At 37.8% G+C, this 21237-nt stretch overlaps 3 protein-coding genes across 7 annotated transcripts in view; 2 read left to right on the forward strand and 1 right to left on the reverse strand.

Annotated features, from left to right (window-relative positions):
* Nucleotides 1-1902: 1902 nt before the first annotated feature.
* On the reverse strand, nucleotides 1903-4674 carry vps25 (vacuolar protein sorting 25 homolog). The gene is made up of 6 exons (XM_041266902.1): nucleotides 4582-4674; nucleotides 3697-3842; nucleotides 3390-3443; nucleotides 2980-3068; nucleotides 2281-2356; nucleotides 1903-2046 (listed from the first exon to the last, which is right to left on the reverse strand). Exons 1-6 carry the CDS (start codon nucleotides 4626-4628, stop codon nucleotides 1934-1936), a joined length of 525 nt encoding a protein of 174 aa, XP_041122836.1. The 5' UTR covers nucleotides 4629-4674; the 3' UTR covers nucleotides 1903-1933.
* A 260-nt stretch (nucleotides 4675-4934) lies between these two features.
* Nucleotides 4935-9146, forward strand: cntd1 (cyclin N-terminal domain containing 1). Its single transcript, XM_041267122.1, has 7 exons — nucleotides 4935-5485; nucleotides 6067-6202; nucleotides 6382-6550; nucleotides 7426-7588; nucleotides 7924-8068; nucleotides 8410-8506; nucleotides 8679-9146. Exons 1-7 carry the CDS (start codon nucleotides 5284-5286, stop codon nucleotides 8790-8792), a joined length of 1026 nt encoding a protein of 341 aa, XP_041123056.1. The 5' UTR covers nucleotides 4935-5283; the 3' UTR covers nucleotides 8793-9146.
* Nucleotides 9147-16000: 6854 nt separating this feature from the next.
* Nucleotides 16001-21237, forward strand: part of LOC121323897 (protein TANC2-like) — a 136620-nt gene continuing 131383 nt past the window's right edge. For all 5 annotated transcript variants that reach the window (XM_041265219.1, XM_041265223.1, XM_041265220.1 and 2 more), the window contains exon 1: nucleotides 16001-16529. The gene's annotated coding sequence lies outside the window, so the exon portion shown is untranslated. The remainder of the gene's footprint in view (nucleotides 16530-21237) is intronic.

The raw sequence follows: 21237 nt of genomic DNA on the forward strand, positions 1-21237 counted from the left end.
ACTAAGCGCAAAACCAATGGGAGCGATACACTTGTTCTCATTAGTAAATCTATTTAATGACACAGGGATAGCACCACCCCCTGTCGTCGTGCGTCAACAGCAGGATGAATTATGGAATGTAGGTAAAGAGAGTTTAATGTGGGAAACTGCAGATTTCAGTTTTAACATTACATGGTTCTCCTATTTAATTACAGTAGGTGCTGTAATTTGATCATATTTAGAACAGAGTACTGTTTTTTTGTGGGCCACTGCTGTAAACCGGATTACAATAACTAGGTTAAGACTGATTCTGGAGCTAGAAACATAACAGCTTCAAGTTCTAACTGCATTTTAAACCTATTCAACTCTTTCATATTAGCCAACTCCTGCTATGAAAGTCTGAGCCAAGCTATAATTACTGTTTTTTTTAATTTAAAAAATTCAATAATTCAAGTAAACACAGTATTGTTACAGTTCAGTCTTTATTTTATCAATGAAATGTAAGTAAAATTAACCTTTTAAGTTGCATGGGTATAAAGACTCTCTCTATCCCTGACACACATAGGTGAACAAGCAACACCGAATACAGTTCTGCAATGATTTACAGTCGGCAAAGCAAAAAAAAAAAATCGCAAATAAATAAATAAAACAAGCATGTTTTAATTGTGTGTGAGAGTGTGTGTGTGTTCATAGTTCCCACCACTTCAAAATCACCCAAACAGTATCAGCTGTACAGTATATTTTATATATGTCAGCATTATATCACTTTACAGGCCAAGTAAAAACATGCAATCACACTATTTAGAGAGTGTATATGCTGTACAGTGTGTGGTTTAGCAGACAGAAGCTATTTGAATATAGCCTTCATGAAAACACACACACATCACTGTTTAAAATTCAACACTCTCTCAACACCAGTATGCTGGGAAAGCACCTGCAGTGAAACACATTGTCAATTCAGAATAAGGACTATACATTAATTTACCTTTTAAGACATCATTTAAGTAAGTGTAAGAAAGTCCTATAGACAATACTGTCAGCCTAAAGCATGCAAAAAAAATAAAAAAACAAATCTGAATGGTTTGGCCCTATACAAATTAAAATGCAGTGCCATATACAGGGTCTTTCTTATTGTTTGTGTGAGCTCTTTCACTGTAAAATAGACTATAACAAAGTTGTATTGTTCAAATGGAAAAAAAAACACAGAATCAAACAATAAAGTAGAATATATACGTATGTATAATTCCTTGTCTTTTAATCAATTGAATTTGTTCCTCAGATTTTTAACATTACAATGAAATTCTCTCCTTCAAAAAAGGAATTGGAGTAAAAACCCACTGCATTACTGCTCCTACTGCTGATTGACCCATCTAAACACCACCTGTCTATTACTGACCTCCCTCCCTCCCTTTCTCTCTCTCTATATATATATGAATGTACACTTACTTGTAGTTTAAGTATGTACACTTGTGTATTAAATACCACAGATAATATAATATAGTACAACTTTACAGGCAGCAAAAACATTACAAAGCTGTTTTTCTTTCTTTTTTTTTTTTTTTGCTTTAGGCCATCGCCATAAAATGACAAAACATGATATCACTTTTCAAACAGACAGATATACAGCAGTACAGCTTGCACCAGACCCCTCCTGTTAAAGTGTGTTTAACCATTATAAAGTTCTAGCTCACCGCTGCTTTTTCACTAAACCATCAGTGTCTACTGGTGGTGATGGAAAATACCTTTATTGCAAAATAACGTCACCCTCATTGACTGTAGTCTGTTCAATATATTAAATAAGACATATATAATTTTTTTCCGTAATCGGGATTATAATATTTGCATTGTGTCCTCCCCCCCACCCCCCCCCCCCCCCCCACCCCCTAGCCAACCAGTGGTGTGTACTTGATTGCACTAATCCACTCAGGGGATCAGTCTGTAGTCACGGAAAACATCAAAAGAACTTGACCCCTTTGCTGTCATTGAGAGTAATAATTTCTGCCTTTCTCTCCAGCTGTAAGGCTTGAAGTGATCTCAGCAACAACCAATCCTCCAAACCATGGAATTCTAAAACAATACAGGAGGAAATAAAAAAGAAAAGACTATTACTAAAGCCATGTTTCCGTCTGCCACCGGGATCAACTTGAAAGCGCTTCGAACTAAATGATGCAAGGTGGATAACCAGACAACATTCCAACAGCTTGAATCACCTGCATAACTTACTGAGAACTAAGAAAAAACTCAGTTATCAAATTAGTCTTTATCAGTGTATACTGCGTTAATGAAATAGCCAAAACATACCTTCATTTTCAGTGTCATCTCCATTGGAGAGCTCATATAGTGTGAACACAGAGTTTGTCATTCCATTTTTTGAAACCTGAAAAAAAGGCATCAAATCTGCTTTAAATATAGCTTTCTTTTTTAAAAACTTTACTATTAAAGAAACAGTAAACATTCTCTATACTGTATCACAGTACAACAGCATAATTAGCATAACGATGATCATTTAGCAAAGTTATCACACAACTTACTTGGGACAGACATGCCTGTTTTAGTAATTATGTCAAATGAATGTGCCTTACGCCTGTGTCGACTAAAACTGGGTATTGCACAGAAATAAAATTAAAAATATTAATAAAAATCAGATAAAACTGTCTAGGCATGATCATGCACAGTTTTATTACTTGTACTGCAATGTGTTTTATGATCCTGGAGCAAAAGAGCCAACAAAAATTCAAATCTTCAGAAGCACCACTAGATTTAGAAAGACAGGTATATTACAGTGTGTTTGACTAACCCCACCACATACACACACTGTATAAGAAGTACTTCTGCACACAGTGAGATGGATTCTCATTTTATAATTCTCATTACCTTGTGGGAAAATAAGCACTGGTTCAGAATAACAAAAAAGAGCTGCTTGGAAAACAAGCTGACCCCCGTTACGAAGACGAAAAAGAACCGGGGTTGCAAAAAAAAAAAGAAAGAAATGCTTCTTACCCATTGATATATAAGTTTCCCCCATTCTTCTGGTCGCCTCCACATTATCAAACAACGTGTTTTGTTTTTATCTATCCACTCCAAGTTCCCTGTAAATTTAAAAAAGAGAACAAAAAAAAAACAAACATATATAATCTTCTGAATCTGGAACAAAATTGAACATAGTTGTTAGCAAAGATTTTTTTTTGGCTACTCGGTTCAAACATATTACTTGTATTATATAATAAATAAATACAATGATAATTTTCTGAACCTGCTTTGAAACAATATTTGGAGGTATGTATAAATAAGTCCATGAAGGTTCATATTTCTTCCACCACTATCTTACTAGTACTAGACAAATAAACACACATTGTACTCACTTTGAACCACAGCTGATAACTCAAAAACAAACACAGTAATCTACCAACCTTTTTTTCTGAGCTCTTCGAATATAACTTGAATTGTGTCTGTTGAGAGTTTCCCTGAAGCCCAGGTTAAGAAAAACAGATTTAAAGAACCAGAACCATTGGCTGTAGTGGATGGTCTTTTAATTCAGACACAAGCGACTGTGGTAAGGACAAATAACCCATTTAAAAGTAATTTAAGTTTCTAAATGATTTAATACACTTGCCAGCCAAGCCGCATAGCCCCTAAATACTGACACTATGGCAAAGTTATTTTCTTCAGTTGTCTTTCCTAAATAAATGTAATTAGACACAGAGGGTGAAAGGATACGCTGTATTTTCTTGTTGTTGAAGACTGGGCTCTCTTGGGCCTCCATTACATCCAGTGTGTAGAGTTTCTGATGACGACAGTAAGACAGTGCCAGGGAGCACCAGGCTGTCAGCTGCTTCTGTCGAGTGTTAACATTGGGCTGTAGCCTGTAAAGTAAGTATGTGCATTATTTTTTATATATTATATATATATATATATATATATATATATATATATATATATATATGTAATCATGTTTTCCAATGTGTTTCCCAATATTTTTATATATAAATAATTTTATATAAATCGGGAAGAAGTGGACACGGGTTTTAAACGTTCTGTATGTATGTATGTATGTATGTATATGTGTGTGTGTGTATATATATATATATATATATATATATATATATATATATATATATATATATATAAATTCAACTTTGTGTACATTCCAGTATAACTCCTTTCAAACATGTAATGGCATGTATGTTGGTGAAATGAGAACCATATCTTACAAAACCATGTACACCATTTACAATGTCAATACATCATGTGTAACGTGTAATTTACAAACAAAGACGTATTTAAAGCACATCTCTAAGGAAGTCACTGATTGACCGAATACACTGTTTGACAGTAATATTAAGCAGTAGCAGTTTAGCACTGAACAGTACTAAATATTTTTGTATTATTATTATAATTAAGCAGGGTAGCAATTTCACATTAAACCCGAAACGATGACAGTTTGCACAGAGTCTCGTCTCTGTTTGGTTTAGTGTATTTATAACAGGAAGTGTCCTGTTGTTTTCAACACGGGAGGCGACCCCCTTACCTAGTTACAAAAACCGCGTCATGCACACTGTATTTACACTCTGCTTAATGAAATGAAAGACAACAACAACTCACGTAAAGAAGGGCGGGAAATTGAATTGCCAAGGCCACTCAAAACTCATGGCTGGACAACCCCGTAACCAGGAAGTGAGTGCAGCCGCCAATACGTTCCCCCCACCCCCAGGTAGACGCACGGAGAGGAGGCGGATAGTTCCTTGTGAAAGTAGACGTTACAGCCGAGATAAAAGTTCCTACTCAAAACATGTACAATGTGTGCCACCTGCTGAGTACCTGTGCGAAATGCATTGCAACACAGTGTACAGCAGTTACAGTTCGTGTTTCTAACAACTGTGCACTGTATGCATGCATAGCTCGGATTTTCAACTGCCAGATTTGATCATTTTATCATTGTGGGTACAATTGTGAATAGGAAATGTACTAAAACAAAACGCCGTTTTTTTTTTGTTTTTTTTTATAATGCCGTGTCCATAACCCTAAGTTTTAGTTTATGTCTAACACCTAATCATTGAGGTGTATATCACACTCAGCTCCGCCAGCAGTACTAGGCTTCAGTGTGACGTGTTTTTCTGTCAGTTTTCGCTCGCGAGTTTTATTTTTTTGGGAACTAATCTTTCATTTTTTGAGTGTTTTTCGGGACGCTCTGAACTTTCTTGACGGGGGAAAAAACTCACACAGTCGATTGGATTGTATTCCGATTTGGTATTGTGAAATGTGAATTTAGTTATTTTTATTTAAAAAAAATAGAGAAAGTTTGAAATGGAGAGTAAGCCCCTCAACACGCCTTCTACAAAGATGCGAATCGGAAGTTCAAATTCGTACAAACTACATGAGCTTAAGTTCGGCGCTGCTTCCCACGACATACTGGCCGATTTTCTGATTAATTTAAACAGTAAAAACAGAGAACATTTGGAAAATGTGTCGGAGCACGCTGGGGCTTTCAAGCAAAGTAGACTAGTAGGTAGGTAAGGACTATAATGTGCTCAGAGCCGTGGTCTGTCAGCCGCCTTGTGTCTTCAAGCTTGAGAAAGGTACTTCACAAGTAACAGGCAAAAACAAACTAGCGCTTGTGCGAAGTGCTTTACAGGGGTTTTAACCAACGAAACGGTTCATGTTTACAAATACCTCCACTTAAATCGATATATAAGTCTACGGTATACAGTTTTGAGACGCACAAATAAATGCTAGTATATGGTACGATACCAGGTTTTAAAAAGCGCTTTGCGTGGTTTACTTTCGCCCAGTTGGAATTGCCTGAAGAGTGAAACAGTAACAATCTGCTGTAGCAGTGTTCACTATAGTATTTATATAAAGGAAAACACATGTTTGCTAGAACAGTAGCACTATATTTATTCTAAACGTCTACATAGCGAATTGACGTTAAAGTGTTAATTGAATTATTGAGTTAGAGCTGCCATAAGCGTGTTTTCTCAAATATACCTACCGTTAAGCAACCAACCATTATTGTAACCTGGCACATAATGGTCCCTAAGCAAAATAAGGGAGACTTCAGCAAACAGAGGGAGCTAGGACTCTTTTAAGGACAGTCGCATTGTTATTTTGTATTGATGAAGTACAGCGATACTTTGTATTTGCTTCCAGAGTCTGTTTTCCTGATTTGTGAAGTGTTGAGACTCGAGCCGTTCACTGCATATCAAGCAATAGAAATCTTAGAAAGGTGCGTAAACACACATTTTCCTTTTCCTTGGTAGATTTTTTTTTTAAATGCTGTATATACAGCGGGAGTAGCTGCGGGTGGGAACATTAGAGACAGGCCATTTATAATAACCCTATCAGCTCCCATCGGCAATGCTTTTTTTTTTTTTTAAATCACGCCATAAATTGTTGTCCTTACAGGTTTATGATAAATCACATTGAAGAGATGTTTGCTGCTGCTCCGCCATCTGGTGCTGACGGAGGGAAAGGAGACATTTACGGCTCTGTGCTCATAAAGCTGAGTGACAAATTTATGCTTCTGGTCTTTTCCTGTGTTCAGTTAGCTAGCAAGCTTGCACTTCACTGCAGTGTAAGTAATTCAGCATTTTGGAAACTGTTCAATGCTGCTTTGTTTGTACCGTACTATCCATTTACAATTATATGACACAGTATAGCCCTTTCTGAAGATTGACAGTTAAAATATGATTTCTGCTTTGTCTGCTGCAGGGTTCTTTAGCCAACCCAAATAATTGATTAAGATTTTTAAGGGGCTAACGTAGTTAAGAACTATACTACAGACATTTTAAATACAGTACTTCAATACCAGAGACCCGTGGAACTTTAAATTAGAAGTCAAAGTATGATCAACTTGACTATTTTGCTTTAATGAAAGATTTTGGATGAATGGATCCCTAAGTCATTTCTCACCATTGGTGGCTAGTTGTAACCCTTCATTGCACTGCAAATGTGCTGCAATAGGTCTTGTATTAATTAAGGTAAACAAATAGCTTATTATATAATGCATTAGTTGTAATTTAACTATAAGCAGCTAGAGGGCACTTTTGAGTTTTAATCTGACAGGTAAGAAACGCATTGACTCCAGGAAGTATGTTAATGGATTGTGGCATTTGGACGCAAAATAAAATGCTATTAATTATGTTTCATGTGATGTATTCAAAAGATTTCCCAAGTCGAGACACAACCTGTTGTTTTTTTAAAGACAGGGCTTGATAAGAGGATAAGCATTTACATTATTAATGCCCTCTCTGTGCAGTTTATTTGACATAGCTGAGACTCACATTTAATAATCTGAACCCCACAATCCTTTCTAGAGTGATACACTGAGATTTAGCAGGAAAACTCAATGTATTGTTTGTTCAAGGTTCCACATGCAACTGGATAAAAAAAAAACTATTGAATTCAGCCATGTGGCAAATTAAGTATTAATTCATCTTATCTGTACAGATTGTTGACAACAGCACTGCTGTTAAGTTCCTGCAGTGTTTGGGTTACTCATATACCAAAGAAACGTTACTGGAATCGGAACTTAACATCCTGAAAACGCTAAATTTCTACATCAGCGTTCCAAATCCGCTGACTTATGTTGAGACGCTGTTGGAAGTTTTGGGTAAGTACAGTGTGTAGGAAAGAATGCAGCGATTTCGCAACTCATCAGGCATAGCATTTTCTTTTTCAGAATTTTACTTTATCTGGAAGGAGATGCTTTAGAACAAGCATGGTGATTTAGTAGAATAAATATTGAAATTGAATTAACACAATTTTCTGAATTAATGTCTTATTTTCAATTGTGTCCAAATATGATGGATCTATTCAATGAGAGAGTGAGTAATTACATTTAAAACAATTTTAAAAAACACATTAACATAAACACATTTCTGCCTTTTTTGTGCTATTTAGCTTGGCAGCAATAAACCCTTATTTAATTTAAAATGCTTCTTTCAGGATACAATGACTCAGATGTTCCCATAAAGTATCTGCATAAGATCACTCAGCTTGTGCTTCAGTTTGTTTACCTTCAGAGAAATCCAATTTACCATAACTTACTAGTGGCTACAATTGAAAATTCAACTCCGAGTGAAGTTCAGAGGTATGCAGTTTTTTTAAACATGTTTTTTAGTATGATTTGTGAAATTTAAAATTGATTCTTGAATGATTTTGTACCCCCTTTTTTTTACTTTATCTTGACAAGGCAGACGAAGCCATGGGAAATGTTCAGACAATGTTCTGTCGCTTTTATCTAACATAAGTGTGAGCCTATGACAGATATTAGTTCATGTTAAACCTTAAACCACAAAAATGTTACAGGAATTTTACATCAGACCAACGGATGGACGAACAAAAAGAATTCAGTGTTTATTTCACTGCATTACACATGATTTCTTGTAGTGTGTTAAAACGGTGAAAAGGCTTGGTTTCTTTTTTCCACAGAGTGAAGTTTCTGTCAGTCACAGAGGACAGCATGCTACTAGCAGTTAGTGTTATTGCAGCTAGTGCCTTCATACTTAACTACACCACCTGGGACCAGGTAAGACGAGAGCAATTGTCAACTGCAATCTATTCAGAAGACACTACAGCAAAATATGTCTTTTTTTTTTTTGCTAAATACTTATTCCTATAATGTGACAGATCTTGCAAATACTTCACGTACAAATTCATTGCAACAATTTATAAAGGTAGTTGTTTCTTATTTTTTGTAGGTACTTGAGGAGTTAAGATGTATAACTGGAATTAATGGAGAGAGCATCTCAGACTTCTCGCACATTATATTAAAACAAATTATGGGAAGCGGAACACCTTTAAAATCCCTCTGAAATAGAATGAACTGTGCGTTAACATGGTGAGATGCAGAAAGTACTGGGCATGAGTTAACATACTACCTGCAACACATTTTATTAAACGTTATAGATTTACAGTGGGCTACACAAATCTGAATTGGAGTCAGATTTAATCAAATGTATTAGATGGTCTATGTGATCCGTTTGTGGCACACTGAGTAACATTTATACATGGAATGGAGCTGGAAAAAAAAACGTAACTTGTAGCATTCTTCAGTATTTGAGGGTCTCTATGTTGTTTCCTCGTTTTGAAAAAGTTAGATTTTTGTTAAAAAACAAACATATACATATATGTGTGTGTGTGTGTGTGTGTAAATAAAATACAGTAGATAGTTGGGTTGAAATAAAACAGCATTTTGTGAAATGTATTTCTGTAAGCTCTTGACGCATACCAAAAGTCACTGTTGTAAACCACTTTATTATTTAAAGAAAATAAATAAATAAGTGAAGTCTTGTTATTTTCTGTTGACATCAGATTCTTTGTTTGATAAAAGAGTTAAAGGTCATTTAAATGTAGAAAGGATGAGATTTTTAAAAGCACATAGACAATATCAACTCAAAGGCCAGTGAATGAGTTTGTGTATAAAGTCTTGTCTCAGATATGTACTTCCAAATCTTTATATTCAAACAACGTGGAAAGAGAAGGCACAATAATAATCATTAAGAAAATGAAGATTTTTTTTTCATTTCAAATTTCCTAACACACGCATAAATGATGTTGCGTTGAAAATTTATGATCCTATAAAACCCTCACACAACAAAAAAGCAATATATGATTCACATTGTAAAACTCTACAGGGAGAAGAACTATGTAGCTCAGGTGTGTCTATGTGGGGAGCAATTTCCATGGGTCAAGACCTGTGTTTGACTCTCTGAGCTGTGATGGGCTTCATCAGGTACTGTTCCTGTCAAGTGAACAGCATTACATTACATTTCAATTCAACCTGGTATTCAAGGGCTACTTCATGTCACCAACATTCTAATATTTAATGTCTTACAGCTTAATATCCTGTTCAGTGTGTTTCCCTTATTAAAGCTTGCCATGGTATTTGTGCACAATATTTTCACATGGTTATACAATGCATTTACCATAGCTTACCCTGTTTGCATGTTTTTTTAAATATGTTTTACTGTACCTCTCTGTGCTTTACAATGCTTGCCTATGCTTTACCATACCTCTCTGTGCTTTACAATGCTTGCCTATGCTTTACCTTACCTCTCTGTGCTTTACAATGCTTTACCATACCTCTCTGTGCTTTGCAATGCTTGCCTATGCTTTACCATACCTCTCTGTGCTTTGCAATGCTTGCCTATGCTTTCCCATACTTTCACTGTGGTGTAGTCACTGTACTGTGGCTAAATCAGAATTTATTTTTTATTTTTATAGTAGATGTTTTTGGTGTGTAACAAGCATGGTCTGTGTAATGTTTGGAATCATATATAAACAAATCTAAATTTCTCACAGTACACTACTACATACTGTACTCAGACCCTAGGTTTGGTCTGTAGAAAACAAGAAAATAATGATCGAAACTTTGAACTAATTAATCCACCCACTTTCACTTTCTCTTGCTGGCTGCAGCAGACAAGGTCTTGCCAGTTAGTGTAGTGTAAAGAAATCAACAACATGGCAACTCTTTGCCCTGTGGGGTTCAAACAGGCAGCACTGCAGCACGATCACCTTTTAAATGAATCCACCATACTGTACTATAGTTTTGAATTATCTAGTTGTTGTTGTTATAGGCTGTATATCTATAATGCGAAACCAGCAGAAAAATGTATGTACAAGACTGTGTAATGTTTAGAGAATGAAACAGTTTTAGAATCTGAATTATACTTTGTAGCGCTCTGGCCAAAGGTTTTGCATCACCCCTACAGAGTGAACAAATTTTGCTTCATAAAGACTAATGTTACTTTAACATATTGAATTACAGACTGCTTTGTAGTTTTCCCAGATAATGAAAAAAAAAACCTGACATTGAAAAATGTGACATTTGCGAAATCTAACAGGAAATACTGTATTGCTATTATGGCTCCTGGTAGACTTTTGCAATCTCATTGTGTAGTTTCTTTGACTACATGATGTTAAATAAAAGAGCTAAATTACTTTGATATAGTTTTTTTTTTAAATTATGCATAAAATTCTAGGTTGAACTTGAAAATTAAAATGAACACATGTTTTTTTTTCCTATTTACAGTCTGAAATGTTTTTGATGTGGATGTGAAAGGAATTGATGTATTATATCTCTGTTATAAATGATCTTGTATAGTTGCTGTTAAAGGTTGTAAATCTATAGGACTTTAAGGTATCGTTAAGATAGATGACCTTGATTTAAATGTTTGTTTGTTTGTTTGTTTGTTTTCTGCACTGTTGGGTAACAGATACCTTTTCTTTCCTGCTCCTTTGAATTGGCTGCTAGCTTCTGTCTCTTGATTTCTGCTTTATTGGTTATAGCAGGGAGACCGGACACAGATCCTTTGTTCACTGAATGTCCTTCACTGGCAGAGTCAGTAGATGAAGCAGCTAGCTGCAGAGACAGGAGTGTGGCGCGTGTTACAGGTGCAGCGTTCGAAGAACAGAGGAGGCGCCTTCAACTTACAGAGGCAATTCATTTTTTAATTAAACCCAGCATAAAAATTAACCAAACGGACTTTCTATAACTTTCTGTCGCTTTGCATTTTCTGTAGACTCTTGTGTTTTTTCTTCATTCGTTTTTCTTTTGCTAGTAAGAAAGGTATCCATTTCAAACACCGAAAACATATTCAACCAGCCACTGTTACTGTTACTAATAAGAAAAACAATTTATTTTACTTAATTGGAACAATAATTGGTTAATAATAGGTCCAATTAAGTAATTTAGGACACCTGCCTTAGGAGGTTACTTTGTTACGCCCTCTGCCACTGTCCAGTGTACTAGACATGGAATCAATGAGGATCTCTACAGCACCTATATCTATTTATCTATCTATGTAAGAGTTTATGTGTATGTACTGTAATTCCACCTGCTGCCAGAAGGCGGAGCTCTGCTCGTTTTCTGCCATCAATAGGTGAGGTGTTCTTGTTCTGCATTTCTCCAACGTCAAAAACAGACGATGAAGCGCAGTGGGCATGCTTATCTCTTTTATCAGTCCCATCTCTGCCATATGAAAACCATGGCAACCAGGCGGCGGTATGCGATAATCTGTCACCAGGGAATTATTTTTACGGCTCACTTACCCAAATAAGCATGTCCGTGCTCTGCATTCCCCTAGCAGACGGTTGCTAAGCTGCCGCCGTTGCCATGAAAGTGCGGTAGTGTAAATGATCAAATGACGCTCACCGTTTCTTATCATGTAGCGCATCAAGTATCCACTGACTAGCTGTGTGGGACCCTAAGCAAGTCACTGAACCTCCTTGTGCTGCGTCTTTGGGGTGAGACGTTGGATGTGAATTCTAAACACTGGATGCGTGTGTCGTGCAGAATCATACGAATTACATGGAGGGGAAACCTTGACATAGCAATTTAGACAGCAGCTAATTTGAAGCGAGCGACTGTTGGAGCGTCACACACTGAAGCTGGAAAAGAGTTCCAGAGAGTCAGGGCCATGAAGCTAAATTTAAGTTCAGACAAATGATCAAGGGCTGATGGCTTGATGGATGCAAGTCATGTGACTTCCAGCCACTGTGTGTTTCTTGTCTTGAGAGATTTAAGGCAGGCTGCCTGTTTGATAATTAATTATATATAAAATGATGCATGTGTTTTTACAGTTTGAATTTATCCTTCATCTCAAATATTATAGGATTTAAAGGAAAGGGAGCATGAGATTAACTTTGGATTGTTGTTGGCTATTTGTAATTGTTTTTGTTGTCCTTACTGTCCTAATCTTTTTTAATATTAAGATGCATTCATAAGTATGGATGTGTTATGGTAAAACAGTTTTCACACCAATGGCATCAACATTTATCAGCAGAATTATGATACCACCGGAATGTCGGAATATAAAATCACTGGAATGTCGGAATATAAAATCACTGGAATGTCGGAATATAAAATGAAAACATCTGCTTTGGCAGTGCCATTGCCCTTAGGCAATCTGGAGATACTGCATTGCCACTGAAGACCATGTGGTATTACTAACATGTTAAGACTTTGAAAACATGTTCCTTGATGTCCTTTTGAATTTCTGTTCTGTTCCCACAAATAAAAATAAAAACTGCTCCTAAAAATAAATGTTATTAGATGCGTCCACCACAGTACCGGTAATGTGTATTTTCACAGCCGATTATCAGTTTCCTGTGATCTGAGGTGTGGCTATTTAATAGCTCTGTAAGATTCACAGGCTTTTTAAAAGACTCGGCACCCTCTGGTGTGGTTTTAAATAGTGGTGCTGAGGGAGTCATTAATGGCAATTTGAACGACTGAACTGGGAAGGGTGGAGCGGAAACATGCTCAGTGAAGGACCAATGTGTGTCACTTAAGTCATGGCCAGAAGCACTAATATTTTACATCTAGGAGCCATTGCATTCTCCATCAAAATCTAGTTTCACTAAGAGATTTTTAAAATTCAATTCAGCAAGGAATGGGGTGCTAGCCCAAATGTTTCTCCTTTTGAAACAATTCCAAGGGATCTTTTATCGTCCACAGAGTAGACAAAACTGCACCTCTCAAAACACAATACCTTCTTTTTTATCTTTTTAGCTGGCAATTGAATTTCCTGAGCAAACTGTTCGTTTCCAACTCAATTTGGGATTTCAATTTCTACTGAATAAACACAGGGGCTTCTTCATTCTGCATTCAGCAATTTTGTCATTCTAGAAGAGCCGATAAATTAGGGTTAGGAACTTTGAGAGATGCATTTTGAATTCTGGTCTGTGCGTAAAATAGAAAAGTACAATGAATCGATCTAACATTAAAAACAAAAGGCAAAACAATATTTCAAGGTGATTATTAACCCCCCACCCCCACCCCCATCTGATATGTAATCCATAGGCAGCAAAACATGCATTATATCCTACAAATGCACTGACAGCATTATTCTTCAACAGTCTGATTAACTGACCCGAATTCCCTTTTTGTTTTTATATCCATCCAAGTCAGAATGTTTGATGGGGAGGGAACATGATGAACATGAAAAGAAATGCTGTTTGATCCGTGCCGTCGATGAGAGACATTCCCGTATAGATCTGCAGCATGATAGCAGGGTCCAAACAGATTCAAGGATTCCAGCTGGATGGAAATACTGTGTAATACAATGTAAACCTCCCAGTTTCCGTGCAGATTCATAAAGCCCCCCAAAACAGGGACACACTGTAAATGACAGGCCACTGCATTGACGGGAGATGCACACGTGTAGACACTCGCCACCCATGAAACTGCAACTGCATTATAAGGATTTGATCCTCACCACCATATTGTGGAAAATGAAGACACGCTGCTCTATGTGGAAAGAATGCAGGAAGCCATTTAGATTTGTTGTAAGTGTAGGATAGCTGTAGTCTATATAAACCCCCCATTGCTCAGCATATCTACATACCTTACTTCAAACTCCATAGGACCACCAAACCTTTAGGGTGCTTAGATACTGCTCCTTGCAAAAAAGGCACAAGCCGCCATTGCTAATTCCATGTAATTATGACTCCCACTGCATAGAAGCATAAGCAATTCCAAGTACTCAAGCATGTTACCTTTGTGCTTAATAAAACTCTATAGTAAACCCAAATGGCATTTAAGAGAGTCTTATTAGCTCATATTGAGGAAAATTAATGCAGCACTACCCAAGAATGGTGATCAGAAGAATAAACTTTGATTGATGACAGTATTCTACAGGGAGTCAACCAGCTAGCAAGTAGTTAAGAGCTATATATATATATATCAATAAATATATATATTTCTTATTTGACTTTCTTTTTAATAACACCAAATGATAAAATTGTTACATGCACCGCAAACAAAGCGAAGGCTTCAGTAATAATGAAATATCCAATGTCAAATGTATCTCCAGTCCGATTTTAATAACGCTGGATTTAGATTTCTCTTTGGCCACGGTGGTCATTTATTAGGCTGGTAATTTTTTTCTGAAACACATTAACGTTATTTGATCACTTCTAGCTTTGGTAATCATACCATAAAAGGTCAATTAAATGACTTTTACATTCTAGCTAAACAACGTGTGCTTAGGGTTGAATCTTTGCTTAGAGGTCGAATCAATCTAGGAGATGCATATAACAATAATAACATCTTTATATAGCACCTTTCATAGTAGACCACCATCACAAAGTGCATTATAGAGGTAGGCTATGAACTGTGCATTATATGCAGAGTCACTTACAATAGGATTTAACACCTCAACTGCAGGATGGAGCACAAGGAGGTTCAGTGACTTGCTCAGGGTCACACATAGTGAGTCAGTCAGTGGCAGAGGTGGGATTTGAACCAGGGCCCTTCTGATTACAAGCCCTGGACTTTAACCACTGGAGCACACTGCTAACAAGTAGCCTTGCTGTGCATGTCCAGTACTGAAAATGAAGCAGGATGAAGTACAGCTCACGTTCAAGGCATGTTTAAACCACAGGTGCGGTCTGGCAATGTGTGGGATCACTGCTTATCCCCGTTATACATACATTACTTTGAACCACATCTGCTCTGGTATCACAGTGCATTGTATTAAAACGCTAGGTAAAAATCAGCACTGGAGACCATATAAAGGATTATTACTGGAGACCATATAAGGCTTATATTTCAGCTCCACTACAGCAACCAAGCTTAGATATTTGAACAATGACTTCCTGTAATAGTTTGGCGGGGATCTTTAAATATAAGCAGTATAACTAAGCAATGGAATATACACAATACATATATGACACAATCATGGAATATACACAATACATATATGACACAATCGCTCGGGTCATATAAGCACTGTGATTGGCTACACGAGATAACCGGGCTCGATCTAAATCACTAAGCTCTTGGTTTCACACTACAGAATTTTATGCTGGCATTGGTTATTGCTTACTGTCACTTAGTTCATTGTTTATGCAATTCAAATATTCTGCAGCGATGTCGGTTAACGCAGACAGGCAATCGACACTAGCAGAGGGCGGGCGCGCACCCAGGACCTCTCGCACTAAGCCCAGCGCCGACACCGCTGTACAATGACGTCACCTAGCAGCCCTGCGGCTGCCTCCCCATGCACGCCGCGCTATGTGTGGCAGTAGCTGCTGCCCATGCTTGCCAGGCGAGCCACGGCGTCTAGCGTGCACTGGCGTTTAAAAAACACCAGCCTGGTGCGCTACGGCTGCTTACTGTTGAATAATTAGGCACTTTATGCAGACCTGCCCCTCCATGCGCTCCCGGTCCGAGGTTGTAGCGCGGCGCTGGGTACGTGTGTTTGTGTTGGCGTGTGTTTTCTTGCTTCGTGTCGATTGTGAAAGCAGTGTGCGTGTGTGTACTGTCGTGTCCGTGAGAGACCAGCGAGAGGGGCTCGGTACGCTCCTCGGGTTTGTTGTGTTGTATTATTGTTCACTTCTGTGTTATCCACCCCCCCCCGCCCCAGTGCCCGGGCGATGCATTTGGTGGGGGAACTAGGTAGGGAAGAGTAGTGGAGTCGGGCGGTGTGTTTTTGATTTTATTTTTCTCGAGCCCGGCTTTGAAGAAGTAAAAGCCGCATCTAATCCACAGCAAGCGAGCTCGCTAAAATAAAGAGGAGACGGGAACTGCGGCAGGCAAAAAGGTAGGTAATTTATCATTTAAAAAAAATATATATATACACATTACAATCTAGTAGCGCTCCCTGGGTGAAAGAATGAATGAACACGGATCGGCACAGCGTGTTACGGCGTGGTGTGTGTGTGTGTTTTTTTATGACACCATATGCTTTCTACAAAATGACTTTCTTTGTACGATTGTTTTTATCGTGTGACCTGCCTGCATTGCTTTGTTGTTTTGCCCTCCAAGTATTAGAAATGCAGTGTTCTAGGCAACGACGAGAAGGGGAGGAGACACGAATGATGTTATTTATTTGAAAACAAGGTGTTTATTAGGCATGCATTTTTATAGTCTGTAGTAGTAATATGATTCAGTACAGTAGCTGTTTTCTTTTTCACTGTTCTTGGTTTTGATGGGAGTGTCGTCAAAAAACTAAGCGATATCCAAATGCTGCGCTATTACTAATTGCCATTGTTTTTCAAGTATTGTAAGGGGGCGCATTTTGAGCACAGAAAGAAACGACAGTTTATCTATCTGTATATAGTCTATATCTCTATATATAATCTATATCTATCTATCTCCAGGTGAGGTTAGGTAACGCGTGTGTTATTATGTTACACATGTTAGTTTATTTGTTGATCAGTTGGCACACTATTCAGTGCATGTCGTAATGGTTTTAGGCGTGACCTAAACAAGGACATCTTCTGTTATAGTAAAAAAAAAAAAAAAAATCCTTAGTTATATTTTTGTTTGTTTTTGTTTTGATTGGGTAGTTGGATTCTGACAAAATAACAAAACAAACAAAGGTATTTTATTGTCGAGTTTTCAGTGTGATATTCCTTTTTGGGATAGATAGTAATGTTAATATGTAATTCAGTGTGTTTGAACTGCTTATAATTGATATTAGGTCAACAATATATAGTGCCATTTTGTTAGATAACATTGGTCTTCCTTACCTATAAATACCACACACACACACACACACACACACACACACACACCATGTATATATATATATATATATATACACATATATCACACACACACACACACACACACACACGGCATACTGATTGTGTTTCCCTGGTAATTGCATAGACAATTTACAATAATAAGCAGTTATCAGAAACAAATTACTGGTATGATGTTTAACCAGGTGTGCTTTGTAAGGCAGCACAGTTGTATTCTAATGTAGATGTCTCAAGAATGTAACCTTGTGTCTCTGGGGCTGCTGTGGAAATAAGACTCCCGTTGCTTAGTGGTTTGATCTGTTTCTGGTTTCACTATGAGTTTAATAATAAGACACACTTGAGCTTGTTGCTATATACACACACACACACGCACGCACACACACACACACACACACACACACACACACGCACGCAGAGGCTAATCAAGCACATATTAAAACCTGGCGTGGGTTAAACTATTATGCAGTAGGAGTCTTATTTCCATGCAAATGCATACAAGTCAGTTAATGTGTATTCAGGGCTATGAAGAAGCCAATTAGTGTACAGAGAAAAAGGGACAGTCTGTTTTTGCTGCAGAGAGAGAGAGAGAGATAGCTCGCTCGATTTACAGCACTGCTGGGCTGGGACTTCTTAATGAATACATTGTTAAATAATGTACCATACGTCCATGTATATCAGGGCTTTTTTTTCCCCCCAGATTACGTCAGGAAACATCAATTGATCAAACAGCTTTAGGAAGTCTGTCTAACTGATGGTTTTACCTGAGCTTCAAGCAGGCTCGGTAAAGAATGTGCATTTTACATTTCAACAAACTGTGCTTCTACACAGAACACAATCTGGGACAACGTTTTTCCAATGTTCTGGATCTGTGTTATTCTGTAAACCAAGAATACTTGAGCCGTGGGGGTTGAGTTAAAGGATACAGAGACAGCCAGTCTCTAACTGTTAGCCTTCTGTCATCTCTGTGCACCTATAGTACTCCAATATATCTCCATTGATCCCCCCACACCCCATTTGAGATGGCCAATCAGTCACCATAAATCTCATTAGAATGTATTCTGATATGTGCATCCTCTGTCAAAGCCTCTCCCTCCTTTTTTATTCTGCTTCTGCATTTGATTTTTGTGTTTCTGGGTGGAGAATGGCTGCGAATTGCAGTGGGATTTATGTCGGTTCCACTGAGCACAGATCAATTTCCTGCCAAACGCGCACATGTGAGAATTTCTGTGATTCTGGAAGGAACCGACAACAGGTGATTTAAAGTGGGATCTGCGAAGGGCTGTTTATCAGTTCATTGGGAGAACAAGCTTTGTTGACACTTGTGTGGCTGTGCTGGACAGGCTAGGGATGCTGTGAGATATCTTGCTACTAGGCGTTAAAAACAGGTTTCCTCCACGCCTGCCCTGTTGCTAAAGTATGAAGCGCAGATGAAAAGGCATTACCGTGAGGCAGTTGACGGAATACAGTAACCAAACACACAAGGTCAGCAGTAAAGATGCTGCCTGGTAGTCTGTTCATTTTTGTTATTGCGGTTGTAAACGGCGTGCGCCTCGGAGCTGTGTGTTCTTAAAGGTAGGGGTTCAGCTTTTATTCTAAACCTGCGTTGCACGATTATCTGTGCATCTGTTTAGACGGCTGTATTGAAATGACAACTGTTAGAAATGTTGCAATATTATTATACAAAATACAGTATCTAAAATGGTTGTTTTTGGAAAACCGTTGCTTTATCTTAAATGGGGTTATGTTTTTGCAGTAATTAAAACATTTACAGCATGGGTTATCTTGGTTATCTGTGAAAAAGGATGCATACGCTACATAGCAAACTGGTTGTTGTAAGCGATCATGTCAGAGCTGCGTTATGTGGCACATTATTAATGGGAATTTTGAAGCAGATGCAGTAGTCTTACAATTTGGAGGGAGTTGTTCAGGGACCAGCCTGGGATTTGCTCAGGCACTACCAGTTTGGGCAGCTCCGGCCCGTGTTGAGTCGTGTTGAGAGATTCTGGTCCGCTCACTGAGACAGTGTCTGCAGCTGCACAGCACCTCTTTGTTCTCACTCCAGCAGTTTGCAGAGTCTGGCTTTTGGCACATCATTAAAAACAGTTTGATAGCTTACAGCATGGGGTCCCACATGGTTTTAAATCTCCTATTGTGCTCTGCTGACTTACATTTTTCTACTTTATTTTCATGCTTTACCCTTGTACTGTATGCATGGGTGACTTGAATTGCCGAGGACATTGTGACAAAGCGTAACAAAACTCTGATAAGGGTGCTGATTTACAGTACTGTATGTGAACAGCAATCTGTTTTGTTGCAAACTCTGTCCGATTTAAGTTGCTGCTGTATTTAAATACCTGGCCGTTGTATTGCCTTTTTAAATGCATATTATTTTATGCTGGCAGCAGGGTGACTTCTCTCAATTTAATCCGGTTAAATGTGCAGCCAACTGGTAAAACTTGTTTATGCATTAAAAAAAAAAAGTTTCCAGACTGTGGCTTTTGAGCATTCCCCTGGTTCACAATGTTCTGCTGGTGTTCAGCAATGCTGTGTAGCTTTTTATTTTGAAAAAACAAAAAGGTGTCATTAAAGAGAGAGGTACCTGCAGTGTGTAATTGAAGGGGTTACACACAGATACACATGCTTTTATATGTCATTCCAGGACAAATGTGAAATGGGAGGAGGGCTGTAGTGTGTACAGGTATTTCAAAATCTTAGTGTTCAACAATCTTGGATCACTTTAAAATCTACTAATTCCTTGTTGTTTGTACAAGTGCATTCTTCCTGTGCAGAGCAGAGTGCAAAGCTGGCGATTTTTACATTTTGCAGTCCTGTGTAAAGATTGCATGTCACGAATGTGAGCCTGATAAGCATGCTGTGAGCAGTGCTTGCAGCAGTATGAGGTTATACGTTTTCATTTAACCTCAGAAAAACAAATTATAATTTAAAAAAGGGAACGCGCTTAAAGGTAACACTCTTGGTAAATATGAACAAAAAAACCCCAACAACCAATCAGTCACTATGTGGTTAAAGCACCAAGATCATTGCCCTGAATCACACTGTACATTGTGGTTCATGAGTGCATTCATCCATGTGCAGTTTATACTTGAGTTTCAACCTCTTCCAAGCTACTTTTGTGTGTAGAATTCGTCCGTATAAAATATTCCAACTCCGGTAGAAATATATAAAAATACTACACAGAGTTCGGCTGCGTTACATAGATGACGTTACAAGATGCCCTCTAAAATAATGTTTTATATAGACCAGTGGTACTCCACTCTTGCCCTCGAGATCTAATCCAGTCCAGGTTTTTACTCCAAGAAGGTTCGAATGTATTTAATTGAAGCAGCTAAAGGAACTAATTTAGGGCCTGGCTGGAATAAAGACCAGGACTGGAATTAATCTCTCGGGGTGAGTTGAGTAGCACTGATATAGAGTATAGCTATTACACAGTCTGTTGAGTGGTATTGCTTTGTTATTGATCAAAGTGGTGGTCGGATATATATAGGATAGACTCACCCACTAGCAACCCTCAAATAAAGCTTGCAACAGGGATATGCACCTTATATAAAAATATATATAGATATAATATATTATATATATTATATATAAGATATATATATATTAATATATATATATAGGGGCGACAGTTACAGAATAGGGGCTGCAGTTGCAAACAATGCAGTGAAGAATAGGCCATTTAAATAAGTGTGTGCTAGAAACAGTATTGGATATATTCACAATATTTTGTCCTATCATTATACA

Source organism: Polyodon spathula, chromosome 12 (genome assembly GCF_017654505.1).
Source record: "Polyodon spathula isolate WHYD16114869_AA chromosome 12, ASM1765450v1, whole genome shotgun sequence".
Lineage (NCBI taxonomy): Eukaryota > Metazoa > Chordata > Actinopteri > Acipenseriformes > Polyodontidae > Polyodon > Polyodon spathula.